The following is a 27,135-nucleotide window of genomic DNA, read 5'->3' as shown; positions in this document are numbered from 1 at the left end:
TTCTAGCGGTGCTAAGACCAAGGGGCATTGCAGTAGTACCTTACTTGGACGACATTCTGATTCAAGCGTCGTCCCTTCCTCAAGCAAAGGCTCACACGGACATAGTCCTGGCCTTTCTCAGATCTCACGGATGGAAAGTGAACGTGGAAAAGAGTTCTCTATCTCCGTCGACAAGGGTTCCCTTCTTGGGAACAATAATAGACTCCTTAGAAATGAGGATTTTTCTGACAGAGGCCAGAAAAACAAAACTTCTAAACTCTTGTCGGACACTTCATTCCGTTCCTCTTCCTTCCATAGCGCAGTGCATGGAAGTAATAGGTTTGATGGTAGCGGCAATGGACATAGTTCCTTTTGCGCGCATTCATCTAAGACCATTACAACTGTGCATGCTCAGTCAGTGGAATGGGGACTATACAGACTTGTCTCCGAAGATACAAGTAAATCAGAGGACCAGAGACTCACTCCGTTGGTGGCTGTCCCTGGACAACCTGTCACAAGGGATGACCTTCCGCAGACCAGAGTGGGTCATTGTCACGACCGACGCCAGTCTGATGGGCTGGGGCGCGGTCTGGGGATCCCTGAAAGCTCAGGGTCTTTGGTCTCGGGAAGAATCTCTTCTACCGATAAATATTCTGGAACTGAGAGCGATATTCAATGCTCTCAAGGCTTGGCCTCAGCTAGCAAAGGCCAAGTTCATACGGTTTCAATCAGACAACATGACGACTGTTGCGTACATCAACCATCAGGGGGGAACAAGGCGTTCCCTGGCGATGGAAGAAGTGACCAAAATCATTCAATGGGCGGAGACTCACTCCTGCCACCTGTCTGCAATCCACATCCCAGGAGTGGAAAATTGGGAAGCGGATTTTCTGACTCGTCAGACATTACATCCGGGGGAGTGGGAACTCCATCCGGAAATCTTTGCCCAAATTACTCAACTGTGGGGCATTCCAGACATGGATCTGATGGACTCTCGTCAGAACTTCAAGGTTCCTTGCTACGGGTCCAGATCCAGGGATCCCAAGGCGACTCTAGTAGATGCACTAGTAGCACCTTGGACCTTCAAACTAGCTTATGTATTCCCGCCGTTTCCTCTCATCCCCAGGCTGGTAGCCAGGATCCATCAGGAGAGGGCGTCGGTGATCTTGATAGCTCCTGCGTGGCCACGCAGGACTTGGTATGCAGATCTGGTGAATATGTCATCGGCTCCACCATGGAAGCTACCTTTGAGACGAGACCTTCTTGTTCAAGGTCCGTTCGAACATCCGAATCTGGTCTCACTCCAGCTGACTGCTTGGAGATTGAACGCTTGATCTTATCAAAACGAGGGTTCTCAGATTCTGTTATTGATACTCTTGTTCAGGCCAGAAAGCCTGTAACTAGAAAAATTTACCACAAAATATGGAAAAAATATATCTGTTGGTGTGAATCTAAAGGATTCCCTTGGGACAAGGTAAAGATTCCTAAGATTCTATCCTTTCTTCAAGAAGGATTGGAGAAAGGATTATCTGCAAGTTCCTTGAAGGGACAGATTTCTGCCTTGTCTGTGTTACTCCACAAAAAGCTGGCAGCTGTGCCAGATATTCAAGCCTTTGTTCAGGCTCTGGTTAGAATTAAGCCTGTTTACAAACCTTTGACTCCCCCTTGGAGTCTCAACTTAGTTCTTTCAGTTCTTCAGGGGGTTCCGTTTGAACCCTTACATTCCGTTGATATTAAGTTATTATCTTGGAAAGTTTTGTTTTTGGTTGCAATTTCTTCTGCCAGAAGAGTTTCAGAATTATCTGCTCTGCAGTGTTCTCCTCCTTATCTGGTGTTCCATGCAGATAAGGTGGTTTTACGTACTAAACCTGGTTTTCTTCCAAAGGTTGTTTCTAACAAAAACATTAACCAGGAGATAGTCGTGCCTTCTTTGTGTCCGAAACCAGTTTCGAAGAAGGAACGTTTGTTGCACAATTTGGATGTTGTTCGCGCTCTAAAATTCTATTTAGATGCTACAAAGGATTTTAGACAAACATCTTCCTTGTTTGTTGTTTATTCTGGTAAAAGGAGAGGTCAAAAAGCAACTTCTACCTCTCTCTCTTTTTGGATTAAAAGCATCATCAGATTGGCTTACGAGACTGCCGGACGGCAGCCTCCTGAAAGAATCACAGCTCATTCCACTAGGGCTGTGGCTTCCACATGGGCCTTCAAGAACGAGGCTTCTGTTGATCAGATATGTAGGGCAGCGACTTGGTCTTCACTGCACACTTTTACCAAATTTTACAAGTTTGATACTTTTGCTTCTTCTGAGGCTGTTTTTGGGAGAAAGGTTTTGCAAGCCGTGGTGCCTTCCATTTAGGTGACCTGATTTGCTCCCTCCCTTCATCCGTGTCCTAAAGCTTTGGTATTGGTTCCCACAAGTAAGGATGACGCCGTGGACCGGACACACCTATGTTGGAGAAAACAGAATTTATGTTTACCTGATAAATTACTTTCTCCAACGGTGTGTCCGGTCCACGGCCCGCCCTGGTTTTTTAATCAGGTCTGATAATTTATTTTCTTTAACTACAGTCACCACGGTATCATATGGTTTCTCCTATGCAAATATTCCTCCTTAACGTCGGTCGAATAACTGGGGTAGGCGGAGCCTAGGAGGGATCATGTGACCAGCTTTGCTGGGCTCTTTGCCATTTCCTGTTGGGGAAGAGAATATCCCACAAGTAAGGATGACGCCGTGGACCGGACACACCGTTGGAGAAAGTAATTTATCAGGTAAACATAAATTCTGTTTTCCGTTTCCGGCATCATACGTGTCGCCGGAAGTTGCGTCATTTTTTTGACGTTATTTTGCGCCAAAAGTGTCGGCGTTCCGGATGTGGCGTCATTTTGGCGCCAAAAAGCATTTAGGCGCCAAATAATGTGGGCGTCTTATTTGGCGCTAAAAAATATGGGCGTCGCTTTTGTCTCCACATTATTTAAGTCTCATTTTTCATTGCTTCTGGTTGCTAGAAGCTTGTTCTTTGGCATTTTTTCCCATTCCTGAAACTGTCATTTAAGGAATTTGATCAATTTTGCTTTATATGTTGTTGTTTTTTCTCTTACATATTGCAAGATGTCTCACGTTGCATCTGAGTCAGAAGATACTACAGGAAAATTGCTGTCTAGTGCTGGATCTACCAAAGCTAAGTGTATCTGCTGTAAACTTTTGGTAGCTATTCCTCCAGCTGTTGTTTGTATTGATTGTCATGACAAACTTGTTAAAGCAGATAATATTTCCTTTAGTAAAGTGCCATTGCCTGTTGCAGTTCCTTCAACATCTAAGGTGCAGAATTTTCCTGATAACATAAGAGATTTTGTTTCTGAATCCATAAAGAAGGCTATGTCTGTTATTTCTCCTTCTAGTAAACGTAAAAAATCTTTTAAAACTTCTCTCCCTACAGATGAATTTTTAAATGAACATCATCATTCTGATTCTGATGACTCTTCTGGTTCAGAGGATTCTGTCTCAGAGGTTGATGCTGATAAATCTTCATATTTATTTAAAATGGAATTTATTCGTTCTTTACTTAAAGAAGTACTAATTGCTTTAGAAATAGAGGATTCTGGTCCTCTTGATACTAATTCTAAACGTTTGGATAAAGTATTTAAATCTCCTGTGGTTATTCCAGAAGTTTTTCCTGTTCCTAATGCTATTTCTGCAGTAATTTCCAAAGAATGGGATAAATTGGGTAATTCATTTACTCCTTCTAAACGTTTTAAGCAATTATATCCTGTGCCGTCTGACAGATTAGAATTTTGGGACAAAATCCCTAAAGTTGATGGGGCTATTTCTACCCTTGCTAAACGTACTACTATTCCTACGTCAGATGGTACTTCGTTTAAGGATCCTTTAGATAGGAAAATTGAATCCTTTCTAAGAAAAGCTTATCTGTGTTCAGGTAATCTTCTTAGACCTGCTATATCTTTGGCTGATGTTGCTGCAGCTTCAACTTTTTGGTTGGAAACCTTAGCGCAACAAGTAACACATCATGATTCTCATGATATTATTATTCTTCTTCAGCATGCTAATAATTTTATCTGTGATGCCATCTTTGATATTATCAGAGTTGATGTCAGGTTTATGTCTCTAGCTATTTTAGCTAGAAGAGCTTTATGGCTTAAGACTTGGAATGCTGATATGGCTTCTAAATCAACTCTACTTTCCATTTCTTTCCAGGGTAACAAATTATTTGGTCTTAGTTGGATTCTATTATTTCAACTGTTACTGGTGGGAAAGTAACCTTTTTACCACAGGATAAAAAATCTAAGGGTAAAAACAGAGCTAATAATCGTTTTCGTTCCTTTCGTTTCAACAAAGAACAAAAACCTGATCCTTCATCCTCAGGAGCAGTTTCAGTTTGGAAACCATCTCCAATCTGGAATAAATCCAAGCCAGCCAGAAAGGCAAAGCCTGCTTCTAAGTCCACATGAAGGTGCGGCCCTCATTCCAGCTCAGCTGGTAGGGGGCAGGTTACGTTTTTTCAAAGAAATTTGGATCAATTCTGTTCACAATCTTTGGATTCAGAACATTGTTTCAGAAGGGTACAGAATTGGTTTCAAGATGAGACCTCCTGCAAAGAGATTTTTTCTTTCCCGTGTCCCAGTAAATCCAGTAAAAGCTCAAGCATTTCTGAATTGTGTTTCAGATCTAGAGTTGACTGGAGTAATTATGCCAGTTCCAGTTCAGGAACAGGGGATGGGGTTTTATTCAAATCTCTTCATTGTACCAAAGAAGGAGAATTCCTTCAGACCAGTTCTTTATCTAAAAATATTGAATCGTTATGTAAGGATACCAACGTTCAAGATGGTAACTGTAAGGACTATCTTGCCTTTTGTTCAGCAAGGGAATTATATGTCCACAATAGATTTACAGGATGCATATCTGCATATTCCGATTCATCCGGATCATTATCTGTTCCTGAGATTCTCTTTTCTGGACAAGCATTACCAGTTTGTGGCTCTGCCGTTTGGCCTTGCTACAGCTCCAAGAATTTTTACAAAGGTTCTCGGTGCCCTTCTGTCTGTAATCAGAGAACAGGGTATTGTGGTATTTCCTTATTTGGACGATATCTTGGTACTTGCTCAGTCTTTACATTTAGCAGAATTTCATACGAATCGACTTGTGTTGTTTCTTCAAGATCATGGTTGGAGGATCAATTTACCAAAAAGTTCATTGATTCCTCAGACAAGGGTAACCTTTCTGGGTTTCCAAATAGATTCAGTGTCCATGACTCTGTCTTTAACAGACAAGAGGCGTCTAAAACTGATGGCAGCTTGTCGAAACCTTCAGTCACAATCATTCCCTTCGGTAGCCTTATGCATGGAAATTCTAGGTCTTATGACTGCTGCATCGGACGCGATCCCCTTTTGCTCGTTTTCACATGCGACCTCTTCAGCTTTGTATGCTGAATCAATGGTGCAAGGATTACACAAAGATATCTCAATTAATATCTTTAAAACCGATTGTTCGACACTCTCTAACGTGGTGGACAGATCACCATCGTTTAATTCAGGGGGTTTCTTTTGTGCTTCCGACCTGGACTGTAATTTCAACAGATGCAAGTCTCACAGGTTGGGGAGCTGTGTGGGGATCTCTGACGGCACAAGGAGTTTGGGAATCTCAGGAGGTGAGATTACCGATCAATATTTTGGAACTCCGTGCAATTTTCAGAGCTCTTCAGTTTTGGCCTCTTCTGAAGAGAGAATCGTTCATTTGTTTTCAGACAGACAATGTCACAACTGTGGCATACATCAATCATCAAGGAGGAACTCACAGTCCTCTGGCTATGAAAGAAGTATCTCGAATTTTGGTTTGGGCGGAATCCAGCTCCTGTCTAATCTCTGCGGTTCATATCCCAGGTGTAGACAATTGGGAAGCGGATTATCTCAGTCGCCAAACGTTGCATCCGGGCGAATGGTCTCTTCACCCAGAGGTGTTTCTTCAGATCGTTCAAATGTGGGAACTTCCAGAAATAGATTTGATGGCGTCCCATCTAAACAAGAAACTTCCCAGGTATCTGTCCAGATCCCGGGATCCTCAGGCGGAGGCAGTGGATGCATTATCACTTCCTTGGAAGTATCATCCTGCCTATATCTTTCCGCCTCTAGTTCTTCTTCCAAGAGTAATCTCCATGATTCTGAAGGAATGCTCGTTTGTTCTGCTGGTAGCTCCGGCATGGCCTCACAGGTTTTGGTATGCGGATCTTGTCCGGATGGCCTCTTGCCAACCGTGGACTCTTCCGTTAAGACCAGACCTTCTGTCACAAGGTCCTTTTTTCCATCAGGATCTGAAATCCTTAAATTTAAAGGTATGGAGATTGAACGCTTGATTCTTCGTCAAAGAGGTTTCTCTGACGCTGTGATTAATACTATGTTACAGGCTCGTAAATCTGTATCTAGAGAGATATATTATAGAGTCTGGAAGACTTATATTTCTTGGTGTATTTCTCATCATTTTTCTTGGCATTCTTTTAGAATTCCGAGAATTTTACAGTTTCTTCAGGATGGTTTAGATAAAGGTTTGTCCGCAAGTTATTTGAAGGACAAATCTCTGCTCTTTCTGTTCTTTTTCACAGAAAGATTGCTATTCTTCCTGATATTCATTGTTTTGTACAAGCTTTGGTTCGTATAAAACCTGTCATTAAGTCAATTTCTCCTCCTTGGAGTTTGAATTTGGTTCTGGGGGCTCTTCAAGCTCCTCCGTTTGATCCTATGCATTCATTGGACATTAAATTACTTTCTTGGAAAGTTTTGTTCCTTTTGGCCATCTCTTCTGCCAGAAGAGTTTCTGAATTATCTGCTCTTTCTTGTGAGTCTCCTTTTCTGATTTTTCATCAGGATAAGGCGGTGTTGCGAACTTCTTTTGAATTTTTACCTAAAGTTGTGAATTCCAACAACATTGGTAGAGAAATTGTGGTTCCTTCATTATGTCCTAATCCTAAGAATTCTAAGGAGAAATCGTTGCATTCTTTGGATGTTGTTAGAGCTTTGAAATATTATGTTGAAGCTACTAAATCTTTCAGAAAGACTTCTAGTCTATTTGTTATCTTTTCCGGTTCTAGAAAAGGCCAGAAAGCTTCTGCCATTTCTTTGGCATCTTGGTTGAAATCTTTAATTCATCTTGCCTATGTTGAGTCGGGTAAAACTCCGCCTCAGAGAATTACAGCTCATTCTACTAGGTCAGTTTCTACTTCCTGGGCATTTAGGAATGAAGCTTCGGTTGATCAGATTTGCAAAGCAGCAACTTGGTCCTCTTTGCATACTTTTACTAAATTCTACCATTTTGATGTATTTTCTTCTTCTGAAGCAGTTTTTGGTAGAAAAGTACTTCAGGCAGCGGTTTCAGTTTGAATCTTCTGCTTATGTTTTTCGTTAAACTTTATTTTGGGTGTGGATTATTTTCAGCAGGAATTGGCTGTCTTTATTTTATCCCTCCCTCTCTAGTGACTCTTGTGTGGAAAGATCCACATCTTGGGTAATCATTATCCCATACGTCACTAGCTCATGGACTCTTGCTAATTACATGAAAGAAAACATAATTTATGTAAGAACTTACCTGATAAATTCATTTCTTTCATATTAGCAAGAGTCCATGAGGCCCGCCCTTTTTTTGTGGTGGTTATGATTTTGTATAAAGCACAATTATTCCAATTCCTTATTTTATATGCTTTCGCACTTTTTTATCACCCCACTTCTTGGCTATTCGTTAAACTGAATTGTGGGTGTGGTGAGGGGTGTATTTATAGGCATTTTGAGGTTTGGGAAACTTTGCCCCTCCTGGTAGGATTGTATATCCCATACGTCACTAGCTCATGGACTCTTGCCAATATGAAAGAAATAAATTTATCAGGTAAGGTGTTACATAAATTATGGGTTTTTTTTTTTATTGAGAGAAAATCGATTAAATAGAAAATTAAATAACAAAACATGAATCCAAAAGTACATGCTTAAATGGATATGAAACCCAATTTTTTTGTTTTGTTACTCCTATTATCAATTTTGCTTCTTTCTCTTGGTATCTTTATTTGAAAAGCAGCAATGGACGATTAGGAGCCGGCCCATCTGTGGTCCAGCACTCTGGGTAGCGCTTGCTGATTGGTAGCTACATTTAGCCACAAATCAGCAAGCACTACCCAGGTGCTTACATTGCTGCTTTTCAAATGAGTAAATTAGAAAGTTGCTTATCTCACTGGTTTTCAAACCTGTCCTCGGGCCTCCCTAACAGGCCACATTTTGAGGATATCTAAACTTGACCACAGGTGAAATAATCAGCTGATTGTTAAACATGGTTATTTTACCTGCTCTCATCCAAGGTAATCTTGAAAACCTGGCCTGTTGGCAAGGCTTGACAACGAGTTTGAAAACCAGTGCTCTACCTGAATCGTGTGAGAATTTTTTTATTTTTTTATTTCCCTTTAAGAGTAATGTACAGATCATATGAAAATAATATACTAATCTTTGGTTACTTACTAGTAACGTGTAGATCACTTACTCATATAGTACAATGTTAAATTCTCTGTGTTGTATATAGGATGATGAAACATAATAAACTCCTAACACTGTAAACATAAAAGAAATTAAATATTGTCATTTCTTAACATATATTGCCTTATGTATGAAGCACAGTGTGTGTGTGTATGAGAGAGAGATTAAAATGTATTTATAATGATGAGATTTTTCATGGGGGCTGCTGCTTAGGATTAATTGCTACACAAATTAAACATTTTCGTCTAAAGTTGGGCTGTCCTCTTTCTGAATCAAATTTTAAAGCTTGAGATCGCAATTCTTGGTTTTTAACAAACTAATTTTTATAATGTACAACAACAACAATAAACCTTTTTATATTCCTCAATGTTTTTATAGTTTTGTGTTTTTGTGATTTCAGGCCCATCATGCCAGTTTCTTTAAACATGAACATGGCCATGCCTTCATGGTAAGTGCGCCTTGAATTATTTATTGTACTTTTTGCTATTACATTTTGGGATTTATTAGTCAATCTTTGCGTTTTTCTCTCTCCAAGCTTTACGTTGTTCCTTTGCTTTGACTGTGTATCCTCCTCCTAGCCATTCTTCAGGATTGCATGGCCAATAAATGTTTCATGAGCATATTTACCAGCATAAAAAAGACAGGAATTTCCTGAGATGTTTTTAATAAAAAATGTTTAGGGAAAACAAAAATGTTAAAGGGACATTAGAGTCAAAAAGTTGTCCTTCATAATTCAGATAGAACATACAATTTTTAAACATATTTCCAATTTACTTTTATCAATTTTTCTTTGTTTTCTTATTACCCTTTGTTTAAAAGCAGGAAGGTAAGTTCAGAAGGGAGCACATGTCTGCAGTGCTATATGGCAGCAGTTTTGCAACAATGTTATACAAGAGCACTAAGAGGGCAGAACCATTTCTTGTCATGTAGTGATATAGATATGTGCACGCTACCTGTCCAGATACCTCCTCAACAAAAGATACATAAGAACTACGCAAACTTGATAAGAGAAGTAAATTGGAAACTTTTTTTTAAAATTGTATTCTCTATCCGAATCGTGAGACAAAATTTGGGTTTGATGTCCCTTTAACTTGTTGGTTAATAAAGAAGTTATCTAAAACATTGTGACATGTAGCATCTGCGGGCCTGATGATCAAAAACTCCCCAGCATGGAAATAAATCCTACAAAATATTTGTGGATTGTTTTCTGAGCATTATATTGTAATGTAGCCGTCTTCATACTCTGAGATAAATCGCTCTCAAGTTAAATTTACTTTTCTAAACCTGTTTGAGGGACTTTGTAGTACTGATGAGACTTCTGAGATCTTGCCAGAGAGAAGAGCTTTATATATTGCTTTATAGTCAGAATTAAACTTATCAAAAGTAAAAGGATCTTAAAATGGAATTATTTTGTTTTCAAATGTTCTTCATTATCTTCATTAAACCCCCAAAAAATTATTTCATGATTCAGATAGAGAATACAATTTTTCAAAAGTTTCCAATTTACTTCCATTATCAAATTTATTTCATTCTCATGTTATGCTTTGTTTAAGAGATACCTGGGTAGGTAGCGTGCACATGCCTGAAGCTCTACATGACAGGAAATAGTGCTAATGTATAACATTGTTGTAAAACTGATATATAGTGTTGCGGACACGTGCACACTCTTGAGCTTACATTTCTGCTTTTCAAATAAGGAAAACAAGAAAATATGATAATAGAAGCAAATTAGAAAGTTGTTTAAAATTTGATGTTCTATCTAAATCATGAAACAAAAAAATTGGGTTTTATGTCCCTTTAGGAACAGCAGTGCGCTACTGGGACCTATTTGGTAATTGGTGACTACACACATGTTCCTCTTATTGTCTCACCAGACATTAGAAAGCAATAATAAAATGCTCTAACATATTAGAATGTGTTTTTTTTGTTTTGTTTTGTTTTTTGCACTTCCATGTCTTTTAGTGACTGTTATACTAATTGCATGGCATTAAATGTGTAGCAAATTGTTCCTTTACATTTATTATTGCAATTGAAATAACTGTTTTCTTCACTAAAAACACTATCCATAATGATGATTTCGGTACCAAAGTACTGGCTTTTGTGTACAGGGAAAGATATGGTTAGCAGCGCTGTTCTTCCTGCAGGCACAGCTCATGCTTTTATTCTTCAGAACATGTCACTTTGTCAGTATCAACCTTGTAAATCTGTTTTTAGCAAAGGGTTTAAGTACAGTTGCAAAAAAGTATGTGAACCCTTTGGAATGATATGGATTTCTGCACAAATTGGTCATAAAATGTGATCTGATCATCATCTAAGTCACAACAATAGACAATCACAGTCTGCTTAAACTAATAACACACAAAGAATGAAATGTTGCCATGTTTTTATTGAACACACCATGTAAACATTCACAGTGCAGGTGGAAAAAGTATGTGAACCCTTGGATTTAATAACTGGTTGAACCTCCTTTGGCAGCAATAACTTCAACCAAACGTTTCCTGTAGTTGCAGATCAGACGTGCACAACGGTCAGGAGTAATTCTTAACCATTCCTCTTTACAGAACTGTTTCAGTTCAGCAATATTCTTGGGATGTCTGGTGTGAATCTCTTTATTGAGGTCATGCCACAGCATCTCAATCAGGTTGAGGTCAGGACTCTGACTGGGCCACTTCAGAAAGCGTATTTTCTTCTGTTTAAGCCATTCTGTTGTTGATTTACTTCTATGCTTTGGGTCATTGTCCTGTTGCAACATCCATCTTCTGCTGAGCTTCAGCTGGTAGACAGATGGCCTTAAGTTCTCCTGCAAAATGTCATGATAAACTTGGGAATTAATTTTTCCTTCGATGATAGCAATTCGTCCAGGCCCTGATGCAGCAAAGCAGCCCCAAACCATGATGCCCCCACCACCATACTTCACAGTTGGGATGAGGTTTTGATGTTGGTGTGCTGTGCCTCTTTTTCGCCACACATAGTGTTGTGTGTTTCTTCCAAACAACTCAACTTTTGTTTCATCTGTCCACAGAATATTTTGCCAGTACTGCTGTGGAACATCCAGGTGCTCTTGTGCAAACTGTAAATGTGCAGCAATGTTTTGTTTGGACAGCAGTGGCTTCCTCTGTGGTATCCTCCCATGAAATCCATTCTTGTTTAGTGTTTTACGTATTGTAGATTCGCTAACAGGGATGTTAGCATTTGCCAGTGACTTTTGTAAGTCTTTAGCTGACACTCTAGGATTCTTCTTCACCTCATTGAGCAGTCTGCGCTGTGCTCTTGCAGTCATCTTTACAGGATGTCCACTGCTAGGGAGAGAAGCAGCAGTGCTGAACTTTCTCCATTTATAGACAATTTGTCTTACAGTGGACTGATGAACAGCAAGGCTTTTGGAGATACTTTTATAACCCTTTCCAGCTTTATGCAAGTCAACAATTCTTAATCGTAAGTCTTCTGAGAGCTCTTTTGTACGAGGCATCATTCACATCAGGCAATGTTTCTTGTGAAAAGCAAACCCAGAACTGATGTGTTTTTTTATAGGGCAGGGCAGCTGTAACCAACACCTCCAATCTCATCTCATTGATTGGACTCCAGTTGGCTGACATCTCACTCCAATTAGCTCTTGGAGATGTCATTAGTCTAGGGGTTCACATACTTTCTCCACCTGCACTGTGAATGTTTACATGGTGTGTTCAATAAAAACATGGCAACATTTCTTTCTTTATGTGTTATTAGTTTAAGCAGACTGTGATTGTCTATTGTTGTGACTTAGATGATGATCAGATCACATTTTATGACAAATTTGTGCAGAAATCCATATCATTCCAAAGGGTTCACATACTTTTTCTTGCAACTGTATATGTTTAAAGTACAGACTGAGAGCTGCAGGTCTTTGGCGTAAACTGCAGCTGAGCCAGTCAGCAGCGCTAGTCACACAACCCCTTTGTGGGGATTAAACATATAGGGCGAGATTACATATGTGGTGCAGGCCTCAGCACAGCTGCTGAAACCCGCGCCGCCTGTAACTTTACCTCGCACATTGGGGTATCACATACACGGTGCCGGCAGTTCATAAAGTGCCGTAAGTCGGATAAATTAGCGATGTCCAGAAATGAGCGTAAATGCAAATTTCTGGAGTTGGCAGTGATTTACGGCACGTCAGAAACTGCCGGCGCCTAAGAGAAAAAAAAAAAAAATCTCCCGTAAAAGCCTAACCCGCCTCCCAAAAGTAAACCCGACACATTAAAAACCCATTTATCCACAATCCCCCCACATCGCAACTAATAATGTATTAACCCCTAAACTGACAATCCCCACAATGCCTGATTAAACTATTAACCCCTAATACACCATTTACCCACATTGCGATCTCCCTAATATATTTATTAACCCCTAAATCCGCCAACCCCAACATCGCAAACTGCCTAATAAATGTATTAAAAACAACCTAAACATACAAAACACATACAATTAAAACTACGGATTGGGGGTGGTCAGCGTGTGTGTGATAGTGGATGCTGGGATAATAACACCACTAGGTTCAAAAGTATAAGAATGGGGCTATTGGAACTACAAATACTGAATACATATAAATGTTGTACCAAATAGATCCAAAGTAATGGTAATTTGCTCAGCTAGTTTTGATATACGTGAAGAGATCTGACAAATTGTGAGCAGTCTAATAAGTGCTGGGTAAAGTAAGCACCAAATACAGTGTTCAATCAAGAATTGAATCAACTTTATTTATGAAAACCCAAGGGCAACAAAAGTTGTGTAGTACGTAAGTATACATATACTTAGATCAAGAAATAAAACCACATGTGTAGGTCTTGACACAACTGGTAGTAATATTGAGCCTATGGCAAAAGGCAGTGTAATAAAAATATACTGTAATTGTCAAATCAATATACAAGTAGGGTTATGTGCTTGAATGACTACTGGGTTGAGCTGACCCGTGACATTGCTTCGTTGAGTTGGTAATAAATGTTACAAAGATTTTATCAAACTATGGTAGGTATACTGCTGTCTGATTATAATGAACCACCTAGATGCATTACTCACAGAAGTGAGTTAAAACAACCTAAAAAATTGAGTAAATTATGTAAGGAACAATATATGCTACTAATCGTGGGGAGGTTGTATAGGTAGCAAAAAAGTGATAATTGTATCCTTTATATGGATTATAGTAGGTTTAATGCGTGTATCAAAGAGGTGCCACAAAATCTTGGTATAACTTGAAAGTATATAGCTGTATTACTTATCAGTATATGTGAAATACCTCCTACAGATAGCTTAGTCTGATAGATATGGGAAAGGCTGCTCCCAGTAAGCACGGATCTCACAAATTGCCAACCATGAGTGTTAGATTAATATATTATACAGATAACCTAGGTTAAATATCTGTTTATAATAGTGTACTCATAGTTAAAAGCAAAGTGAGTTATCCCAAACTATTGATAAAAATGCAGTTTATAGGTAGTTGATTAGTATAGCTTTTATACTGCAGCTCAACGTAAATTGCTAAATGATTGCCAACAGAGTTGTCTTATGGGTTAATATTGTGCTTGAATCGTGATGAAAGTTGTCTTATGGGTTGATAATATGTTTAAACAGTAATGTGACTTGTTTTAATGTGACTCGTTTTAATAAAACCACAATTCCTGTTGCACCAATGAACACACCGTAGTGGCTGGGTGGAAATGAAATTTCCTGGTATGAAGTTAGTATATCAATATAACTACAGCTGCACAGAGATTTGCAAAGTAATTAGCTGTGCTGCATAGATTCAGCTGGTCGATGCCGCTATGATGTGGTTTAGCTCACGATAATGATCAGTTATTCATACATTTGTCTTAGTATGATATATGCTGAGAATACTATAGTAGCAACTAAATACTGCTGACGAATACCATAAGTAAATACACACTGAGGAACTCGGTATAACAAAGGTTAAATAACCTCCAAGAATAAAATATGTATATAACTTAGTGGCGGGTGTTACCGCAACCGAATTATTCAGGAGAAATAACTGTATCCGTTTAATATCAACTGGATAGTGCTACCAATTCGTGCCCCCAAGATGAGTTAATAAAAAGAACCATATAAAGTAAGGTCACTCTGACCGTGCTTTCAAAACGCTGCCTAAAACACAGGAGTTCACTGGACTCCTCACCAATTCCCTGACATGTTTCGCCGCTTATCGGCTTTGACTAAGGGTGCACGCGCGGCACGCAATGGTGATTTAAATGCCCTGTAGGTACACTGGGTCCCTCCTCCATAGTGACGTAGTTTGGTGGGTGTGTATAGTGACGTATCTGGAACGTCAATGTGAATAACAAGCTTGCCACCGCTGTCACTCAATAGAAGGTATTGTATAAATGAAAGGATCAAAAGAGTGATATGAGATGAAAATATTGAAAGATTATGACTGACATGCTTAAGCTTCCAATGAAATAAGACGGTTAATGACTTCACAAATATAGAAATAAAAGGTCTATTAAAAGTTATATTTGTATGTTTAGGTTGTTTTTAATACTATTAATAAGTTTATATTTTATTTTTACTCTATCTCATCCCCTTGTTTGACTCACAATAAGGAGTTGTCTTGCGTTTGTACTTTATATTGATCACTGGAGTGCTATTCAGTGTATACTTTCTTTTGGATAGTTTATCTATCCAACTACTGTTTCTACTCAGTATTTCTCTCTATACACAGCACCTTCCCTGGAACTCGCCAGCATTATACTGGAGTATCCTACGAATAGGCAATAATCCGCCCTAATATTCAGTAGTGCCATTGGTCTTTTTTTTTTTTTTGGTGCCTAATAAATGTCTTAACCCCTAATCCACAATTCACCCACATCCCAAAGTCCCTATTAACCCCTAATCCGCCATTAACCCACATCACATAAAACCTTCTAAATCTATTAACCCCTAATCCGCCAAACCCACACAACACAATAATCCTAATAAAACTATTAACCCCTAATCCATCAAAGCCCCTCAACGCAAATAACTAATTTAATTACTAAGCCCCCTAACCTAACACCCACTAAATTAACCCCAAATTACATAAAAAAAAAATACTAAATTTATAATTAAAATAAAAAATCCTAACAGTACTTAGAAAAATAAACCTAAGATTAAAATAAATTAATCTAAAATAACCAAAAATAAGTAACATTACAGAAAATAATAAACAAAATTATCCAAAATACAAAAATTAAACCAAAGCCCCCAAAATAAAAACACAGCCTAATCTAATACTAAACTACCAATAGCGCTTAAAGGGGCTTTTTGTAGGGCATTGCCCTAAATTAAACGACTCTTGCATTTAAAAAATATTAAGTTCTCCCTCCTAACAGTAAAACCCACCACCCAACAAATAGGTTTAATTTTTTTTATTTTTGATTATTTGGTTTATGTAATGTTTGTTTTTTTTGTTTTTTGTAATCTTAGATTTTTTTTGTTTTTTTTAAGTAATGTTGGCTTTTTTATTTTAATTGTAATTTAGTATTTTTTAATTTAGGTAATTGGGGTTAATTAAGGGGGTGTTAGGTTAGGGGTCTTAATAATTTAGTTATTTGTGTTGTGTGGGTTTGGCGGATTAGGGGTTTAATAGATTTATTAGGATTATTGCGTTGTGGTTTAATGGTGGGTTAGGGGTTAATATTCGTTATTGCGGTGGGGAATAGCGGTTGACAGGTAGAAATTGCGCATGCGCCCATTTTCGCCACGTAAGTCCTTGCGCTGAATATGTGATACCGATTTGCAACGCGGTTCTATGTTAGCTTATGGGAGTAAAAATTGCAAATATTGAAATATACGCAACACATTTATATGTGGCGCTGTATATGTGATACCAAAACTGGCGTTACCGGCTTTTGTGGACACCGCCGTATATCTTATCCTGCCCATAGATTGCAATGTCAATAGTGATTAAAATTATATGCTCTAATGAATGAGAGCATGTCTGTTTGTTTTTCACTATAATGTCCATTTAAATATAAAACTAAACAAAACAAATGCATCTAGAAAGCAGACTTTTTATAATATACCTTGTACTAAAACTCTTGTGTTTGTCAATTAAGAAATGTTTGTGTTGTCTCTCTGATACAAGTCAATTTATAGGAGAAAAGTTTCCCCAGAGCGATCTGAGCCTGATGTAACCTTGTTTAGTCAGCCATAAAAAATCTTTTACTTTGATGTCCCTTTAAAGTGCGGCTCTGTATTGTGCTGCCATAATTGAGAGGCTCGACTGCAAATAGCCAAATCCAGAATACATAGGTATTAAACATTATATAAAGCTACCTTTTAGGTTGCATGTATAAGATGTATTGTTAATGACATGTAAATATTCCCTAAAAGACATGAAATTGTTGTTCAGACTTGGTCCTATCCCCTCTATAAGCTGTCCCATTTTACAGAAGCAAATATACTAAAATCCAAACTATTCTGAAATCAAAACATTTTCCAGTTCCAAGCAGTTTGGATAAAGGGTTGTTACCTGTATTGTACACTTATCAGGAAGTTGCATTTTGAAAGCTAATCTTCCTGTGGTAAGCAAGGTACACAGAAGCAGAATAAATCATTTTTAAATATTTTTAGAATGATTTCCATAATATCCTGCAAAACAAAGTAGCTGAAATCATATCTAGACATTTCACATCTAAATAAAATTAAAACTTTAAAGATTCAGCACATTTCAGAGAATCAGATGAGCTTTTGTTTTTACAATTCCTTTTTTCATATGTAGGACAAGTATTAGTAAGCCTTTCTTTTGGCCAGATTAGTTGTTGGAGCCATATGCCACTATATTAGCTTGGCTGCTGTTCTGATATCTTTTCGAGACAACACATTACTACTGTAGAAATATAAATTACATTTTTTTTAATCAAACTGTATTAAATGTGAGTTTTATAACTAGAAGTACTATGCAAAGAACTGTATTGTCGTTTCAAAGCACTAAAGCACATAAACAGATTTCACTAAAATTAAGAATGATCAAAAAAGTGTATTTATCCATTTCAACCATTTATATATCACAAATGATATATAACATATACACACACACACATGCACGCACATATATACATACATACACACAGACAGATGCACACACGCATACGCACACTCACTCTCACCGGCCATTTTATTAGGTACACCTTGCTAGTACCGGGTTGGACCCCCTTTTGCCTTCAGAACTGCCTTAATTCTTTGTGGCATAGATTCAACAAGGTGTTGGAAACATTCCTCAGACATTTTGTTCCATATTGACATAGCATCATGCAGTTGCTGCAGATTTGTCGGCTGCACATACGTGATGCAAATCTTCCGTTCCACCACATCCCAAAGATGCTCTATTGGATTGAGATCTGGTGACTGTGGAGGCCATTGGAGTACAGTGAACTCATTGTTGTGTTCAAGAAACCAGTTTGAGATGATTTGCGCTTTGTGACATGGTGCATTATCCTTCTGAAAGTAGTCATCAGAAGATGGGTACATTGTAGCCATAAAGGGATGGACATGGTCAGCAACAATACTCAGGAAGGCCGTGGCTTTTAAACGATGTTCAATTGGCACTAAAGGGCCCAAAGTGTGCCAAGAAAATATCTCCACACCTCTACACCACCAGTCTGAACCGTTAATACAAGGCAGGATGGATCCATGCTTTTATGCCAAATTCTGAATGTCGCTGCTGAATTTGACTCATCAGACCATCTGCTTCAAGGTTAGACGTGCTGTGTGTTGATAGATGGTATTCTGCATAACCATAAACAGTAAAAAGAGAGAAGACCACACACAGAAGTGTAATCTCAAAGTCTAGGAAGAGTAGCACATATAAGAAAAGAAACAATAAATTGAGTGCAAAAAATACTTTATTATATCAAAAATTTATTTATATATATATATATATATATATATATATATATATATATACACACAATAGAAAATAATAAAATCATCCATACACACACATTGCAATGGGGTCCCCCAATTTGCAAACAGAGCAAAGATGATATAAGTGGTGCACCACATAATGAGTCCAGAAACTGCAGGTCAAGAAAAGCACAAAAGCGCAAAGCCAAGCAATAAAGGGTTAATGCATGAAAGTTGCGTATGCAAAGGCACAATGAGCAAGGCTTAACAGATGTTCCCAAATAATTGCAAGTTAAGACTGTGATGAATAAAGCCCATTATGCACAGTTTCCAAACAAACACACTTGCTCTGTAGACAAAACGAATGATAATAGTGCACAGTTTATCTCCGGTGCTTTAAACTTGGCCACAGTGATAGTGAACCACGGCTAGACACTTGCAGTTACAGCATTGGACAGTTCATAGGCACAGTGTCATCGTAAGTGCAGGTTATAACATACCAGCCGCATCGAGCGGCATCCCTTGTTCCCAACAAAGGTAATACTCATCCGTCCAACAGGTTCAATGGCAGGTGCCGTTTCACTAAACATGGTGGGTCCTTGTAGACAGGAGGGGGTTTTCCCAACAGCGGGCTGTAATGTGAGGGCTGTAAAAAGTGGCCAGTATGTGTGTGTGTATATATGTATGTATTGTACATGCTAAACAGCGTAGGAGTCATTCATAATTTCAAATATATAATTTTTAGTTTTCACCTTTATGTATTAGTTCAGCTTCCAAAAAGCCACAAAATTAGAAGGGAATGTGTATTTGTATCTCTTTGCAACATCTTGCTATTTAATAAAGTAGAAAGTAAAATATCTAACCACAAAAGTGAGATTTCTTTTTTTTTTTTTAAACTACCCAAGTCTGATTTTACAGAGCGGTAAATTAACCCATTTTGGCACTGCATGCATGCATCAACTCTATCCAAATTCACTTGGCATAGTAAAAAGATAAAAAATAAATTAAAAAAAACACCAAACATTTAAGGGACATAATACTCAAATGCTATTTTTTTTTTTTTAAAGTGATGCAGCATAACTGTAAAAAGCTGACAAGAAAATATCACCTGTACATCTCTATGTAAAAAATGATATCTCACCTCAAAATTTCTTCAGCTCACTATAGTAAGTGTTCTGTGGTCAGTTATCCATTAGCCACTGTGAGCTGCAAGTTGGAAAAAAATGGAAACAGCCAATTGGCATCAACCGTGCTGAGGTCCTGCGCTGCTTTACTGTGATCTCATGAGATTTCACGGAAACCTTGTGAGGTTTCATAGCAAACTTCCTTAAAGGGATAGTCTATTCAAAAATAAACTTGATTCAGATAGAGCATGCAACTTTCTTATTTACTCCTATTATCATTTTTTCTTCATTCTCTTGGTATCTTTATTTGAAAAAGCAAGAATGTAAATTTAGGAGCAGGATTATTTTTGGTTCAGCACCTGGGTAGCACTTGCTGATTGGCTCTATCTGTATCATGAAAGTTTAATTTTTACTAGACTATCCCTTTAAAATAAAAGTTAATAACATTGTCTGCACATGCCAGATGCACGCTCCCTTGCAAGTCCTGGGACTAGCATCCTGATTGGCTGTTTAATATCCCTTTACAATGGGATGTGGCTACTAAGGAAATTGAGGTAAAATATCTACCTTTTTTACAGAGCGCTGTTAAGGAGATATTTTCTAATCCGTTTTTTACAGCTATGCTGCATCACTTTCAAGTGCTTTAACATTTGGGTATCATGTCCCTTTAAATATTTGCACCAAAAATAATACTATATACAGTTGTACAAAATGTTCTCTATTCTTACACTTGTCCAGATCTTGTAGAACATACAATTTTAAACAACTTTCCAGTTTACTTCTTTTATCAAATTTGCTTCATTCTCTTGGTATCATTTTTTTTGAAGGAGCAGTAATGCATTACTGGTTTCTAACTGAACACATGGTTGAGCCAATGACAATCGGTGTGTGGCAACCAATCAGCAGCTTTTTAAGTGGGATTTCACCTCTGCTGAATGAGGTCTTATTTTGTGAAGATATCTTAATATTCCATTGCAGGTGATCAATGCTTCTTTATCACTTGTCTCACGGTCACCGGTTTTCAAACCAGTCCTCAGGCCTCCTTAACTGGCCAGGTTTTCAGGATTATTTTGGGTGAGAGCAGGTAAAATAACAATGTTTACTAATCAGCTGATTTCACCTGTGGTCTAGTTCAGATATCCTGAAAATCTGTCCTGTCAGGGAGGCCTGAGGATCGTTTTGAAAACCAGTGCTCTAGGTTAAACATTTAAGATAGGTGCTCTGTTAATGCCCCCTCTCTGTCCTCTGCACCACAAAGAATAAGGAAGTGATTCTTCCTCTTGGCACTTCTTTAGTATGTGGGTCCACACAATGAGGGATCAAAGGAAGATTTGATAACACATTATTCTACTCATGGATTTTAAAGGATGACAAGGTGTCTTCTAGCAGTTAAAGTAAATATTAGGGGTCTATAGAACAAAATGAGTCAATCTAAACAGTCATAGTACATTTGTAACGGACTGAGAGGCCACTCTAAACAATGTGCCAATGTTCTACAGCACATGAAACAAATACCTAATCATACCTGTGGAATAGTAGCTTTAGTAAAGTATTACATTAGACCTCTAACACATTTTATAATCTTTATAGAAATTATTAATCAGTTATGTTTTAAATACTAGGTGGTAACAAAATGTTATATGCAAGCTTACCTTTAATTCCAACAATGAACAGGCAAGTATGATAAATATCATGGTTTTATAGACAAGGTGACAGCCTATTGGTATAAATGTTGCCCAAATTACTGCTTCAGGGTTCTGCCAATTTAGGTTGGAACCAAAACCAGGAGTGAACTAATCTATTGGAATATAATACAAAACAGGTGTAAGGTACAGGCATTATCAGAAAAAAATGAACATTGTGACCATCACACATTAATATAAGCTTGTTGAACATCCCTTTCCCAAACAATGGGCATTATTACTGAGCTGCCCCCTCCCTTCCCTCAAACCTTGTGCGGGTTTCAGTCTTCTGAGGAGGCTTTCTACAAAACTTCTGGGTATTCCTGTAGGAATTTGTGCCTATTCAGACAAAATAGACTTTGTGAGTTCAGGCACTGATGTTAGACAAGGTCTGGCTTGCAATCTGTGTTCCTATTCATCCCATATGTGTTCTGTGGGGTTGATGATGGGCCACTGGAGTTCATGCAAACCATGCCTTTATGCAAAAGGGCACAGTCCTGTTAGAACAGGAATGAGTCTTTCCCAAACTCTTGCCACAAAGTTAGTAGCATTAAGATTAACCCTTCCCTGGAACTGGGGCAGAGCCTGGCCATGCAGGGAAGATGGCTGCTTGATTCCTGGCTCTTAAGCCCCACACCCGATATTTAATTGAATAATAGGGCAAATATTCAGCTAATGAAACCCAAAACGTCGGCTTAGACTAAACAACAAATGCTGCCATAAATTTGAAGGATACCAGGCAGATTGGTGGTAACTGGGACCTCGTTAGCGCTTGGGGCCTAGACCGCACTGAAACCTCACCTCCGCTGCACAGTCGAACGGCTATTAATGAAGCAGGCGCTGGCAGATAGTTATCCGGGACCAGCACTCAAATCCTGGTATAACGGAGGAAGGAGATCCCGGCGGACATCTAAAAACTGATAGTGGGCTGCCCTCATAGAATCTACGCATCGGTTGAAGCAGGAGATTTGCAGAGGTGCTGAGGAGCCACAGCGGATTCCCAGCTCTGGCTGCTCGAACTGGTTGTCATGAGCGTTACAGAGTCAAGGATCCACCAGGTGAGAGGTAGAAATCAGGCTGTGGGGACAGTACATTACAGAGCTCAAACCACCATACTCACATGGGGTACAGATCTATAATACTGCTGAAGGGCTGTCCTAATATAAAGGCATCAGACCACGCTGTACTATTAAAACAGTTACTACATATAAGAGGAGAATTGGTGCATTGTTGTGGTCTAACACACTGTACTCAGTAAATATAAGGACCTTCTTTTTAAACAACCATATTAGAAAACACACGAGTGGCAGGCTATTAATGCATCAGGGGCTAATCAATATAGAAGACACCTGACACTTCCCTGCATTATAACAGCTATACCATTGCTGGGGAGAGACTACCTGGCAGAGACAGGACGCTTGACATTTTTTACCAGAGTAGGCAAGGGATTTACAGCAACCCATACCGCAATACCTGAGAATATAAAGGCACTTACTCTCAACAGCTAACTACATACACGTATAAGCAGGGACTGCAGCAAAACATGGGCAGAAGAGGCTAGAAACCTAAATAAAAAGCCAACCTGCCGCCATAACAAGTGTGCAATAACAGAGTCAGAACAACAGTGATTACTTTAGGGGGAGGCACTAAAGGGCAAAACCCTTATCTACACTAAAAATATCTGAAACATGTCCAATAGGAAAAATAACAAGACGGACAGGAGTCCTAAGAGTGCGAACCTCACTAATTACCTCATATTGGTAACGCCAGGTACAGATGCAGTGAGCACAGATTCACCTCCTTTTACCCCACTAGCAACTGCCGCAGGCTCAGCACCAGACCCACAGCAACAAGAGTTTCTGACTAGCGAAGATCTAAATGTCATATCTTCAAAAGATGACATTGATACCGTGCTAACAGAGATGAGATCACTGTTTGGGGATTTGAAAAAAAGATTTTGATCAGGTCAGCCTACAAGTTCAGACACTTGAAAATAAACATGAGACCCTACAGAAACAAGTAAACACTAACTCCCAGCACATTAAAGACCCATGAAGAGAATATCCAATTATTGTTGTCCAGGATAGAGGACTTGGACAACAGAGGGAGGAGGAATAACATACGGCTCAAGGGGGTCCCAGAGACAGTTACAAATGCCTCACTAGAGAGCTACTTTACAAGATTTGTTTAGAACAATAAAAGGAACACCAAGCTCAGCAGACGTTCCGATAGAAAGAGCTCACCGGGCTTTAAGGCCAAGGCCCTCTCCTAAAGCACCCCTGAGAGACACATTCAAATTTCTGAGCTACAAGGATAAGGACATAATATCCCAAAAAGCAAGAAGCTTCAAAAACATGACGCATGCGTGCATACCTCTACAGATTTTCTCGGACATAAGCCATATCACCCTGCAGAAGAGGAGGGATCTTAAATACATCACCAGTGAACTCCAATTGCACAAAATTCAATATAAATGGGGCTTCCCGGTGTGTATAATAGCCACCCAAAACGGAACGCAGGCGATATATAGAACGCAGACAGACCTGGCCAAATTCTGTAGGGCACTGGAGATTGACCTAGTCGCCCGACAAGGCGACAACCTCCCAGCAAGAACAAGATAATCCCACCAAATAACCTTTAAACGCAGGAAAGACTTTCAATACCTTAAAGATACTGTCCTTGTGACCCTTTAGGAGGAGTCCAAGTATAGACTATTTAACTATTTGATGCTACATATGTAAAATGTTATATGCCGAATTTAGCACATGTTTTTGCTAATTGTATATAAAATGTTTAGTTACTGTTTTGCTGACTTACCCATATAGCATAGTTATCTAATATTTAGCTCATAGACACACTTGTATTAGCCAGGAAAAAAAGATATTAACAGTAACTTTAATATGTCTTGGTGCGCTTATTACACATTTCTCTATAGCTAATAGGATAAACAAATTTATACACCTTTTTTTGACAGGTAGTCGTCCACAGACATAGGCATGAGAATATCATCAGGCAATACAGACATACACTATTAAAGTATGTTTTCGCAATAGCCAAGATATAGCTATGAAAATTGAGAAACACTCATTCATGTTTAGATAATTACATCCATGTTGTAAGTTATCAGTTAATACTTGCAATGTTGTCTTTCGGACAAAGGGTTCCCAGGCATAATGGCCTTAGGCTGCAATGAGACAACTTCTTACAAAGATTCATGTATAACAACATGTTAAAAAAACTTTGAGTAGCATGTCAATGCCATGTGTGTGAGTTTATAATATTGTAATAGCTATTGTTATGGGCCGTATGTTGACTATATACCCGACTAGACGACCCCACTTGAACATGCGCCTTTTACTTAGGATACGCCCACGTAGACTACTGATACCTGACCGGTTCAGGTATATCTCACCCTAACATTTAGCAATATAACATACTAACCACATTGGGTGTGGGGATACTGAACCCACACGTTCTTGTTCTTGTTCTTTCCTTTTTTCTTTCATTTACCACAACCGGGATATGTTTGTATCTCTATCTGTTCCTACTATACTCTGTTTTAACCTATCTATACCAACTATTGCTGCCATGCCCAGGCTTGATATTGGAGCAATAGTTCACCTGTTCCAAGAGCTCCTTGTCCGTTGTTGAACATCTGGGCTTAGTATAGCAGATCCCTATCCCCCTTACTCCTTCTTGTCTACCCCTCCTAAATTCATTGCCATATTACTTTATAAGCTCTCCTATCTCCTTAGTTCTCCAAGGAGCCAAAATGGCAAAAACCCTAAATTTCCGACATCTTTTTTTTGCATCGGGTAACACAAAAAAGAATGGGGTGTGAATACTGATCAAACACTCCTCTCCCTTTTCCTTAATAAATATAGAAAGCGACCCAGAGGGGGTATCTAATAATTCTGGGCACCTTGCACAACAGACTGGTTACTTTTGGTTAATGCTTACTTCCCAAACCAGCATCAAAACAAATTTATGACCACTATCACAAACAGAATTCTGGAGCTACGGAAAGGAGTGCTGATTCTCAACAGACTTTAATTTTCCCCTAGACCCTCAACTGGACACATCCAGAGCAACAGCCTTTAGCCCCCCCAAAAAATGATCAGAGTGCAATTCCAGACTTGAAGAACTAGCAGTTCTCGACACATGGCGAACCCTATACCCAACGCGACGGGACTATACTTTTTTCTCACACCCTCATGACCTATATACTAGGATCGATTTATATCTTTATGGACCAATCTACTTTAGCACTGGTCACAAATACACAAATAGTCCCTATGACATAGTCCGACCACGCCCCTGTAATTTGCAAACTGAAATGGCCTACCATAGCAAATCATCCCTTCATATGGAGATTTGATGACTTTATGTTCAACAATCAGGCAATCAGAGCACAAATAGAGAGCACACTCTCTGAATAATTCATAAATAATTATATATAGATGAAGCACCAAAACACATTGTGTGGGAAGCGCACAAGTGTGTTTTTCGAGGTGAACTCATTAAACAGAAAGCCCTTCTATCCAAACAAACTAGACTTAAATATACATCTCTTCTATCTAAAATACACGACTTAGAAATTAAACATAAAAGAACACCTGCAGATACTTTAATCAAGTTAGAGCTTAAGCATGCTAGATTGGAAATACAAGAGTTGCATTCAATAGAGTACCAAAAAACGGATCTAAAAATACAGCGGAAATATTTTGAATTTGGGGATAAGCCTGGGAACTTACTAGCGAGAGCCTTAAAAAGGAAACAATTAAAATCGCAATCATTCTATTACTAATCAATCTAATCGCACATGTTCAGATAGTCCGGCTATTGCAGAGGTACTACGAACATACTACCACAACTTATATTATTTACAGAGCCCCAACGATACTCCGCTAGACGGTGATAATAATCCATCTTCTTCAGATATTGAATCATATTTAAATTCCATAACGCCTCCCTCTTTGTCGTGGGAAGATGTTGAAGAGCTGGAAGCTCTTATCTCAGTGGAAGAAGTAGCTCGCACCATAGACAATTTTCCAACAGATAAAAGCCCAGGCTCAGACGGCTTTAGTGTCAAATATTATAAACTATTTAAGCACATCCTGTCACCACATTTAGCCTCGCTGTTCAATACAATAGGGGACACACAGGGATCCCCCTTCTATGCTATTGGCCCATATTACCACCATCCCAAAACCCGGAAAGCCAACAAATCGCCCAGAAAACTTCAGACCAATCTCACTCCTTAAACTGGATATACATTTTATTGCTAAAATACTCTCGACTAGATTAAACAAATTTTTGCCAAGCCTAATATCCCCTCAACATGTGGGATTTGTCCCTGGACGGGAGGCTAGGGACAATACCATAAAAGCCATCCTCCTTGTGAACCATGCACAATGCAGCAAAATTCTGACTATACTTGTTTCCACTGATGATAAAAAAAGCCTTCGACAGGGTCAGTTGGACATTTCTTAGGGCTGCCCTGTTGAAGATGAATTTCGGACAATGTTTTATACATAGGGTTTTCTCTCTCTATTCGGCACCCTCTGCACAGGTCAAAATAAACAATATCCTGTTAGGTCCCTTCTGTATCACTAATGGCACCCTGCAAGGCTGCCCGTTGTCACCGCTGCTATTCGCTCTTACAATAGAGGTGTTGGCACAGAAAATAAGAGACAATAGGAAAAGTATGGGAGTCATAATAGGAGACTAGGAACACAAGTTATCCTTATAAGCGGACAATGTTCTGCTATTGCAAACCCGCTAGTCTTGCTCCTGGAGACTCTTAGGAAATTTGAGGAATATGGCAGGAGATCAAATTTTCATCTAAACCAAACCAAGTCAGTTTTGAATTTTAACCTTCCTCAAACAGAACTATGCCAACTTTCAAGTGTATGTAAATTGCGTATCGAAACTCACACACTATATCTAGGGGTCAA

The 27,135-nt window shown here is 38.8% G+C and overlaps 1 protein-coding gene across 1 annotated transcript in view; it reads left to right on the top strand.

The window, feature by feature from the left end:
• The window catches only part of LYPLA1 (lysophospholipase 1), a 186,587-nt gene that overhangs the window by 44,707 nt on the left and 114,745 nt on the right, over positions 1 to 27,135 (top strand). The window contains exon 4 of the mRNA XM_053715044.1: positions 8,903 to 8,950. Coding sequence (XP_053571019.1) covers positions 8,903 to 8,950 — 48 coding nt within the window. The remainder of the gene's footprint in view (positions 1 to 8,902; positions 8,951 to 27,135) is intronic.

Source organism: Bombina bombina, chromosome 5 (genome assembly GCF_027579735.1).
Source record: "Bombina bombina isolate aBomBom1 chromosome 5, aBomBom1.pri, whole genome shotgun sequence".
NCBI classification, from domain to species: Eukaryota; Metazoa; Chordata; class Amphibia; order Anura; family Bombinatoridae; genus Bombina; species Bombina bombina.
Note: the sequence above shows the minus strand (reverse complement) of the source record. Positions and strands in the feature narration are given on the sequence as shown.